Source organism: Chaetura pelagica, unplaced genomic scaffold, assembly GCF_000747805.2.
Source record: "Chaetura pelagica isolate M959 unplaced genomic scaffold, ChaPel_1.0 scaffold170, whole genome shotgun sequence".
In the NCBI taxonomy this organism is placed as follows: Eukaryota; Metazoa; Chordata; class Aves; order Apodiformes; family Apodidae; genus Chaetura; species Chaetura pelagica.
The window spans coordinates 596,576-607,303 of record NW_009952048.1 but is presented as its reverse complement, the minus strand read 5'-3'; the positions used below and the strand labels follow the sequence as shown (position 1 = coordinate 607,303).

General features: G+C 43.2%; 2 protein-coding genes across 3 annotated transcripts in view; one reads left to right on the top strand and one right to left on the bottom strand.

The window, feature by feature from the left end:
- The window catches only part of DOPEY1 (dopey family member 1), a 50,903-nt gene extending 49,755 nt beyond the window's left edge, over nt 1–1,148 (top strand). The window contains exon 38 of one of the 2 annotated variants that reach the window (XM_010003036.1): nt 573–1,148. In XM_010003036.1, coding sequence (XP_010001338.1) covers nt 573–878 — 306 coding nt within the window. In that variant the 3' untranslated portion in view covers nt 879–1,148. The remainder of the gene's footprint in view (nt 1–572) is intronic. The other variant, XM_010003044.1, reaches the window with a different exon arrangement.
- Nucleotides 1,149–2,111: 963 nt separating this feature from the next.
- On the bottom strand, nt 2,112–10,216 carry PGM3 (phosphoglucomutase 3). Its single transcript, XM_010003025.1, has 12 exons — nt 10,013–10,216; nt 9,209–9,393; nt 8,923–8,990; nt 8,481–8,614; nt 8,130–8,325; nt 6,070–6,227; nt 4,982–5,065; nt 4,203–4,301; nt 3,782–3,898; nt 3,055–3,177; nt 2,563–2,736; nt 2,112–2,198 (listed from the first exon to the last, which is right to left on the bottom strand). The coding sequence occupies exons 1-12, from the start codon at nt 10,214–10,216 to the stop codon at nt 2,112–2,114; spliced, it is 1,629 nt and encodes a 542-aa protein (XP_010001327.1).
- Nucleotides 10,217–10,728: the final 512 nt, after the last annotated feature.

Sequence of the window (10,728 nt, the reverse complement as noted above, 5' to 3'; positions counted from 1 at the left end):
CTTTCCCTGAAAACTGAGCTCTAGCTGCAAAGCAAAAATGCTTCATGACTATATTAACTTCCTCTGGGGCTTACTGTCACTAATGCTGGCAGTAGAGTGAAGTGCAAGCGTTACCAGAGACCAGCCTGCTTTGGAAAGCAGCTGACGTAGCACAAGCCTTGCCCGAGCAGCTGTGGGCTGGGCTGTGGGCAGCTCGGGCTGCTGCTGTGGGCCAGTGGGATGTGCTACACCAGGAGTGGCTCTCAGGGCACCAGGCAGGTGCTGGCAGGGGGGCTGCCTTGCTTTGGGGCAGCCCTGGGCTGAGGCAAGGGACTCGAATGCCCACCACAGCTTTGCTGTTAGTGAGTGCCTGCCAACCTGAGCACTCCCTGCCACAGCTGCTGCAAAGCACGGTGAGGAGAGGAGCAGGAAAGCTGCTTCAAAAGTGACACCTCCAGCATATGTGCATTGGGGTGATAGGACAAACATTTTCAGAATATAGAAAAGTACTTCATTGCGCATCAGTCTTTTCTTTTTACCAGTGCTTTCTGTGCTTTGTCCTGTATTTATTTCCCGTTTCTCTGTATTTACAGAAAAACCCAGAGGAGGACAGCTCAGGGAAAACCTTAAGTTGGGAACCAGGTCACTTGCTTTTAACCATCTACACTGTTCGCAGCATTGAGCAGCTTTTGCCTTTCTTCAATGTACTCAGCCAAGTTTTTAACAGCAAAGTCACAAGCAGATGTGTTGGACACTCAGGGAGCCCTGTCCTTTACCCCAACTGTTTTCCAAGTAAAGACATTAAAATGGAGGACCTCAAAACCTTCTCCAGCAAAGCAAGGCAAAAGATAGAAGAAATGGTTGAGAAGGATTTTCTTGAAGGCATCATAAAAACATGAACCAAACTGGTACTACTCGGCTTAGATGTAGTGTAACTATTTAAATGAAATTCTGTATCTTTCCCAGTTGTATAGTATTCTTTTCTTACTTTGTATGTAATGAAATACTTAATGTTGTATTTAAGTTAAATATTTGTAAATAAGAGAAGTTCTGGATGTGGCCTGAATCAAGTTTAAATATTGGTGGCTCATATTGATTATGGTGCCTACTATTTACAGTACATGTTTTGTTGTCTTGAGTTTCGTCTTAAAAAAAAAATCCTAAAAAAAATAAATACAAGATACACATTTTTTTCAATTTGTTTCCAGTTTTATTTTTGTTCTTTTTTTTAAATCATTGGAACTTGTGCTTATTTAGCAATCTGGAAAAATGCCATCATACCAGGAGTGAATACAGGACTACAATGAAAAATATGTTTGTCAGAGGTAGATACCCTGAACTAAACTTATGTAGAAGAGGAGACTTGTGTATTTAAAACATTATAGCCTGTTGGCCCTGCCCCTTCACACTGCTAAGCAGTAGTAAGGCCTCTAGAAGACAAATTACTCTGTCCCTTCTCTCTTGAAAGTGATTATAAACAGTATTACTGGACATTGCTCTCTAAGCAACACTTTATAGCTTCTGGTGAAGATATTATTGTGATAATGTTATTTGCAAATGCTCTTTGATTATATCCTATCCCCCTTGAATTGAGGTGAATTGAATCTCAAGACCCATGACAGCCTCTACCTTAACAGTGTTTGTCCACAGATGCTTGAGTTGTTGTGGGAAGGCAGGGAATGATGTCTCCACAACACCTGGCTGTGCTGCAGCTACTGTGGGTGCAGTTGCATCAAACGCTGCCAGTGCAGGTGAGCTGGGCATGTGGGACTTGGACTTCAGGCACTTAGCTGGGCATGTGGGACTTGGACTTCAGGCACAATGTGACAGTAACTGAAGTAATAAGCTAGGTGGGGGGGGCAAAATTCCTTCTGGGGATGACCAGGCTCCTGACTGCCAAGCACTGAATCATCTTCTAGTCACTTCATCTTCAGACGTTAGAACTCAGAGGTGGGGAAAATACTGAGCAGCAAGAACATCTCATTAAGAGGTAAGTTGCTAATATAGAGGTAAAGAATAAGCAGAAGAATATTCTGCTCAGTTCTGATTAATCTTGGCTACTCTCAGGAAGGAGCCCACATTAGCAGATTGCAAAGGAATATAAGAAAAATGAGTCAAGTTATAAACTGCAGTTATATAGGCTGGGGTGGTGCTCCTCTTCCACCAGCCAGGTGGTAAACAGCCAGGCTCACTTCATGGGCAAGGGCATCTGCATTCTCCTGTGGAATGTTTGAAGAGTTAAGTACATTGGTCTCAGCATGAGAAGGTTACAGTAAATATGCAAATATGGGCTGCTTTGGTAATTTTCTTCTTAAGCCTTTAAGAAGGCTTATTTTTTTTCAAAATCATCTAGTGTCAAATCTGCCTTTATAACATTTACCTTTTACTGTTAAACACTGAGAACATGAAACATCACTTTTATAAATAAAATGCATAGACTTTTTGTGATCACACTAAGGGTTCTCTTCCAAATTTAGCCCCTGTTAAGTGCGATTAAATTATGAGTATGTAAACATACCTCTAATGCTAAGATTGTTTAATATAAACAAATCTACTTCACATACAAGTTGTTTAAGCTCTGACCTGTGTGTCTGCTTCAGCATATATTCTCACTACATCTTCTGTCCCTGATGGGCGGACAAAAGCTCGTGACAATTTGTACTTCTTTACAAGCCCATCAATTTTCTCCTGCAGTCCCGGAGGTGTAACCGCACGCCTTTCTGCATCCACTGTGGCAATAACTCGCCTGTCTGCAACCTGTGGCATCAGAAACAGCCAATTTATTTGTTTGCTGGAGCTGTATGAATGAAAAAGGTCACAGGTTTTGATGTATTGCACTGCATGTAGAAGAGCTCCATTTGGGAGTTCCCCACTGAACTCCAACACTTGAAGATCCCTGCTTAGCTACTGCCCAGCATGTATTAACCACATTCTGATAGGACTCAGCTGCTTGGTTTGGAAAAAGAGTCGGTTTCAGCTTTAAAATAAAGTCTACCTAAACAGCTGTAGGCAATAGCTGCTCATAGCAGGAGACCAAGAGCCTAGTGTGAGGAGCCAGTGAAGTGCGTAGCTCACCTGAACTTTGAGCAGCCGATTTGGAAGGTCAGTGTAGAGGGTGTCCCACTGTTGCACAGTCAGACCTTTCAAAGCCAGGATTGCTTCAATAACCAACATGTCTGAGATAGCATCACCAACTGTCTGTTAACAGGAAGGGAAAAAACACCAGAGCAGTCACCAGTGAAGAATCAAAGGCATGATTTGATCAGCAAGCTTCCAGCTGAGGAGAGTGAAAACTGTAGCCAGACTGACTTGTTTTGGGTGGGGGGTGAAATGCTGCTGTTTTGTTTTTTCCTCCTTACCAAGGAGAACACCACCATACTTGTACAGCTCTGCTAAGGGCAGGTGCTAGTCCTCAATTCTCCTAAGAGGACTAGGACCTCACCTTTGCTACAGGGTCAGGACACTTAAAGCTGGCCTGTGAATTATGAAGAACATCTGTGCTCTCTTAAAAGGGAGTCCCAGGGCTGTGTGGACATGGACACCAGAAAGCCCCCATCCTCCCATATCACATAGAATAGTGAAAAACACGTTATGAGAGATAACTTGCTGTTGAATCATGTCACGTCCTATCAATCACTAGGTTCCTGTGCTTTCCCAGTCCCTCTTTGGGTCCTGAAGCCAAAGACTGCACCAGATAAAAGCTGCTACCCTCTTCTTGGCCCCTTCTCTTATGGCACCCCAGCAGTCCAGGCACTCACAAACATACATAACTGTCAATATAGTGATTTGTTTCTGTTTCTACCTGATTGATGAGGTCAATCATGTTTTCAAGCACCTTTGCTGCTTCTCTTTTTTCACCATCTTTTTCCTCTTTTGCCAGTTGCCTTATTGTAGTTTCAGCATCTTTACTAAACAATACCTAGAATAACAAGATGAGAGCTTGTCAAGATCAGCCCTAGGATATGCATGGCCATGTGGCAAAAAACCTTTGTTAAGCCCAAATAACCCATCAATAATGTTTCTTGCCACATACCCACATAAAACAGTGGAGTTGGTGGCAATGGTATGATAAAGACAGAGGGGGAAGTAAGTCAGTCTGCTCTCAAACAAGGTGAGAAAAGTCCTGATTATAAATGTAAGCAGAGAGTGAAATGACCTCCAGCTAATCCAACTAAAATGTTGTGCCTACGGGCTGATTTTATGCATTATTTGCTCATACTTACTGTACCGTGGCCGTTTGCTTCAAAATACACACCAATGTCAAACTCCTGGGCCTTGTGATGCAAGTGTTTCACTCCAGTTTTGACACAATGCACAGGTACCTGCAGCCGAAGGATATGAGGAGAGTGTAGAGTCACAGCCTTTTCCCAGTAGAGGGGAACTGCAGGTGAAGTGCCAGGAATGCAGCACCAAGGCAGACAGACTGTTACAAGCTAACTTGTGCTTCACAGCTACTGACTCCCCAGAGCTAAGATTATCCCCTATTTCTGCAAACCCAATTAAAAAATATTTCATTTATTTAAGTGGAAATAAGGCTAATTTAAAAACAAATAGACAAACAAACAATACACCCATCCAAGAAAAACTCATTTTATGGTTTCAGGGAACATACCAGCTTTCTATCCAAACTGAAATAATAACATAGCTCTACAGTTTCCACAGTGACCAACATTTAGCCTGCTCCAGAACATGAAATAGTGTCACAATATCAAGGAGCCTTTGCTGACCCGCTGTGTGGCCAAGCCATACAACTTATTCCAGAAGAAACAAGGGAATCCATTTAACTCTTGCCAAACTTTTTTAGACTTGTAAAAGTTAACTGGAACCTTTTCAGCTTTGCTCTCTTGCATCTCCTTTTAAATTTTATTTCAAATTTCATTTATTTTAGCCTAGTTTAAGTATTCCTAGCTATCATATTACAGTAGCATTTATTTTAAAAGTAAACAAATTTGCAGTAAACAACAGTTGCAGAAAACTATCAGGAAAATAAAATGAAGAATACCTTCAGTGTTTCTTCAAGGTAGTGTGTTGAACTCCCGTTGGCATATGCTGTTTGTACCACTGCCATCTTTAAGGTCTGTCCCACCTGAGCAAACCAAGACAAAGTGATTTACTGCCCAACAGGCACATAGCCAGACAAGTAGGATAATAACAATGATTAAAAATACATTATCCTACAAACACAAGTCCTGGGCATCAGAGGAAGGCACCAGCTCACAGAGAACTTCTGTACATTTAAGACAACATGAACTCTGTTCAGGTCTTTGTATATTGTGTTTTCGGTGGCTGGCTGGAAGCAGCTCTCCAAGCTTAGGTTTTCCAAACCCCTTTTTCAGATTTAGCAAGCTCAGTGCCCTGGCCAGACACATGGTGTTGCATGAGGCCACATACACAAGCAGTAAAGTCAAAGCTCCCAGTGCAAAGCAAACAGGCTGGTGGCCAGCACAAGTTCTCACTGGCCAGTTTCTCGGCCACACTGTGAGAAATAAGCTTGTCTTTAAATAAAAAAAACACAACAGAATACCTTGTCTAGGTTTAGTATCATAGACACCGAGTCTAAGAGAACTTCTAGGAAAAGAAAAGCATTTTCTCACTATCCCCTGTGGGGATAGGATGCTATGCAGCAGATATAGTGGTTTCGGTTTTGGAATGATGACATACAAACCCCTTGATTGCCACAACCAAGTTCTCATGCAAATGGAATGCCCAAACTTCACAAAGCTTCCCAGAAATGCTGAGGGAAGGACTGAGCCCAAAATTAACAAAAAAATTGATGAAAGGTGCCAAAACAAGGAGAACTGAATATCAATACTTCATACACTGAAACTGGAAAAGTTCTCCCACTAAGAAAACATGCCAGATTAACTCAACAGTGCTCAGATTTTTATTTGGAGTGTGGAAATAAGTCACACCCTTATAAAAACAACATTTTGGCCATACCAATGAGGTACAGGACTGATGTCTTTTGAACTGGGTTCACTTTAGGTAGATGTAGAGAGACTTGCTACATACAAACTAACACAGTTTCCTCAGACTATTTTACACTTTACAAATTGAAGTGTCAGCATTCGCTTCATACGTTAGAGTTACCTTGGCAAGAAGTTCTTTAAGGAAGATACTAATTAAAGTTGCTATTTTATCTCCATCGATTAGGTGAAACTGGCCAGTTGCATCCTTATAATAATACACAATTCTATCTGCATCGCCATCAAATGAGCAGCATCTCTCATTGGGCTCCATGTCCAGCCCTAGTGCACACGGAGTTACAAATGAAAGTTACAGACAAGAAAGATACAAAATGTTTCAATAGCCTTAGATTTCACCTGGCAATCACTCTTCTGACACACACACACACAAAACTAATGCTCTGCAACAGACATGGCTTTTACTAGGAGACTTGCAACAGGGAAGCTATAAGGAATGGCAACTGAAAAGTGCATATTCAGATCAATAATATAAATACTAATATTGAAAATTCGGGCTCTCAAAACATTTACTATGCTACACCTTCTACCCAGATGTGTATGAAAATCCAGTTGATTCGTAAACTAAACATTGGTCTCAGTAACAATTTGTGAGCGTGGTGAGGAGGGGTATTTTTAGAATACTCTAGAACATGGTCCCACAGCAGTCGTTCCTCTGTGAGAGGTGAAGGCCCCATGTGAGCCCTCAGGGTCATTCACAAAGCCCTCCACATTGTGGGGGGAGTCACAGAAGTATCCCGATAGCCCCTGGCCTCGGCTCGTGACAGTGCTGACCGTCAATTATTGTGCAAGGTTAAAAGTCTTGCAGCCAGTGAACACCAAAGAGCACTTCCCTCATCCACTGAGTCACCACAGAGCATCCGGGGTTGCACACACCACCCCTGGTCTGAGGCAAACAGCAGTGAGGCAGCTTGTGGCAACACCCAGGGGACGGTCCTGCCTCACACCGGGGCAGGAGCCTGAAGCAGCAAAGGGAAGCTGGCTGACCTTGGCTGGACATTGAGAATGCATCCAGCTCTCTCTTGCCACTGCTCTGAGTGAGGCCACAGCACACTGCACATCCCTGGTCCCCAGAGACAAGTCACCTGCATTTATTTCCTGACATGTGGCAGATCCACTGCACACTCTTGGTATAAACCTCCTACATCCTTCACCCTCCAAGATACACGGGAGTTCACTATTTTTTTCCCTCACATCAAAAATGCTGTTCTTCAGAAAATATTTTAGGCTTGTTTAATTTTATTCCATTCCCACTTGACAGACCTGCACCTCCCCTTTGCTTCCTTTCACACAGGAGATGATACATTTTTCTAATGTAAGACAAGCGTGCACCCCCAGGCCAGCAAAGCCACCACTGAAGTGCAATTATAACAACAGGTGGCACATAAATCCCACCACTGGAAAAACTGCCCCTCTCCCAAACAACCATCACCAAGATTTCCAAGAGCTGTACAAGAACCACAGAAGTGGATCTGCTGGCTATAAAACATCTCACATCTAATTTGCCTCATACTCAATTTATCCAGTAATGTATACAATGTATAAGCAGTAGCTGCCTTAAAGAACATTCCAGGCTTAATGCCAATAGAGAAACAGATAGGCAGCAGTCACTGCTTGACACAGCAATGCCACACAGACATGAACTGCTCTTTTATTAACTTCCAAGTCCATTTCTTAGGAACTGCAGCTGGAAATTCCCTAGGCTGATTTCCCTCACTGGTTTCTGTCAATCAATTAGCCTGCTGGCGTTAAGCTGTTAATTATCCCAGATTTTCCTTGGGAACCCAGAAAAGTGTCCGCAGCACCACAGCCCACAATGTAAATGTTTCTTGAGAACACAAAGGGAAGTAAAGTAAATAACAATAAGCCAGTCCTGACTCATCTTTGAACTCCACCAGTTCAACATTCGGACTGGATTTTCAAACATATTTCAGGCAGTCAGAGACACACTGTACACCTCCATACAATTTAGATTAAGGTAAACTAGGGATGTGCCAAACCCAGTCACATAATTCTCTCTTTCCATCATCCAGAGAATCATGCATGCAGTCACTTGGCAAGAAATAGGGAGCTCAGCTTATTCAAAGGTGATACACAACATTGCTACACCCTGCCCTTTCAGACCTGGAGAGAAGGTAGAAGGAAATAAATTACTGACTTACGTACCTCTGGGTGGTTTCTGGTGAACTTTCACAAAATCTGCACCACATAGGTGATTGAGTTTCTCCTTAGTTCCATCATTATATAGGTGGATTAGCACCTCCTTCGGAAAGTAGGGCTTCATTTCTGATAGTTTTAGTGCTCCTATTCCATTGGCACAGTCAACCTTCAGGTGCTTCTGACTCTCTCCAGAGCTGGGAGACTTAGCACAAAGAAGAAGGGGCAGAGTGAACTCATATCCTAGCGAAACCACACCTAGAGGCATGTTGAATTTGAAACTTCAGGTTCAAATAGACTAGCAAACAGAAGATAATAATTTTGTACATTTGCATGAAGAAGACAGTACCCAGTATTCACCTGTTTTATCAGCTCTGTAAAAGCTTTGGATAATTTTTTGTAATAACCTTCCAGTGTTGCTTTCCCGTACTGCCCTTGGGTGTTTTGACAGCGGACCATGTAATGTAGCTGTGGTGTTGTCACCAGACCATAATCTAGCATAAAACAGAAGGCACAATATTCAGAAACAGAATACTGAATTCATCCTAAGAAGTTGTACAGTATTTGCTGTTGTACAATAAACTGACAAATTCAGTGCAGGAAACTCATATGAAACTTTTCAAGTTCTGTTATGAATAGATGAACCCCCTCGCCCGGCATTAAAGCCATACAACTACCCTGAAAGAAGAGAATTATAAGCAAAAATGGAAACTGTGTCTAAACTACTGCTTTAGGTCTACAGAACTGTCACATTCACATAGAAAACTTAAAATCAAACTAGAATTGCAAAAGTTTAACATACCATGGTACTGCCCGCCTAGAACGGAGATACCATCTATTACTGACTGTGAAAGTCTCTCACTGCTTGGCCTGGAAAACAATTACAGCTGGTAACCTTCAGGGAAGCTAGAAACAGCATTGGAAAGCTTTTGTGTATTTATATAGTTATACATACACAGGTAGCAGGATAGGCATTTGAAAACAAAACAAACAAAAGCACTTTCAAAAAAAACCTTCCAAAATCACCAATAAACCAAACATTGGCACTTCCATAAAAGCACCACAGTTCTACAGCATTTTGTAATTACCTGGTGTCTCTACCAATAAAAACTGAAGCATCTTTGTTCTGCTTTACTACTGCTTCTTGGCAGATCTCAGTAATTATTGTCTCTAGTTCTTGCTCCTCTGCATTTGCTAGTCGTGTGGCATACTCTTCCCAGGAAGGGTGCAGCATTTCTCCAAGAGGATCAACCAGTTTTACACCGTTATCTTCCTTAGAAGAAAAAAGAATGTAAGACAGTAAGCCTAAAAGTGGGAAACTTAATAAAACCTCTTTGAAGACAGCCAACACATGGTTCAATCACATTGCTTCTTTAAATGAGGAGCATTTCTGGGAAGCAATGGCTTAGCTGTTTGTTTAAACCTCCAACAAGCCCCCAAAATTAAATAAGCAGCATTTGAAGTAGCTGACATTTTCCCTCTTATAACTTTGATATGAAATTAATTTGACATTAATATGACATAAGGGGAAATTCTAACAACCTGGAATACTCCACAGCAGCAGAAGTCTAAATGTCCAATTTGTAACTGCTGTATCTCTTTATTTTTTAAACTTGCAGATTTTGCTCAAAAGTTCATCTCTTGAGAAGAGTACTCCTTGCTTGTCAGTGTTACTGATTGCCTGTTACAGAATTTCCACACAAGATAAAATTACACTTGTTTGTACAGGGAAAAGTAACTTCAAACTTGCTGGAGACCATATTCAAGCAAGCTAAACGTGCTTTTAGCAGGTGCAACTGCCTTCAGGATCTGGTCTCTCGGTGCCATGAAGAGCTTTGATTCCACCAGACTGAACACACCTACTTTCTTTTCCAATAAAAGGTTGTCCTTACTTCAGGATTGTGAGATGCTGTGACCATGATGCCAATGGTAGATGCCATGGCTTTGGACCTGAGAACTGCCAGCAAGCCCATGCGGAACATGACATGATCAAGCTGCTCAGCCTTGGCCCGAAATCCAGCAGTGCCATAATGAAGGGCAAGTCCAGCAGGCTTAGGATGTAACGCTGAGTATTTTTTAAGGGCTTCGGAGTCCATTTCTAGGGAAGGAAGCAACACAGGTGCACGTGAGAAAAGTCAAGTCACAGAATTCGTTTCGCGCTTTGCACTTTGATTGATTCTGAAGCCCACAGAGATCTGAAACTATTGCTGCCAAACCCCCTGCCGGGGGGGACCCACTATCAGACCAACCCTGAAGGAGTCTCCCCGTTCCCAGCACAGGGCTGGACAAACGGCCCCACCGGATCAGGAAGGGATGACACCGGCCGGGCGCGCAGAGCCACGGTTCCCGGGAACCCGGGCATCCCAACACAGCGCCTACCAGGGGCGGGCCGCTCCTCACCGCAACGCTCCCCGCTCAGCACACGCGGCAACGACCCCGCACCTTAACTCTTCAGTTCCAAAGCGGCCCGTCCCTCCTCTTCAAGCTCCCGCAACCGCAGCGACACGCCCCGCGGTACCACCGGGATGTTCCCACCGCAGCCCCAGAGCCGCCCTCGGGCCGCACCACGGCCCCGGCAGCCGCTTCCCTGCGGGGCTCGGGGGACACC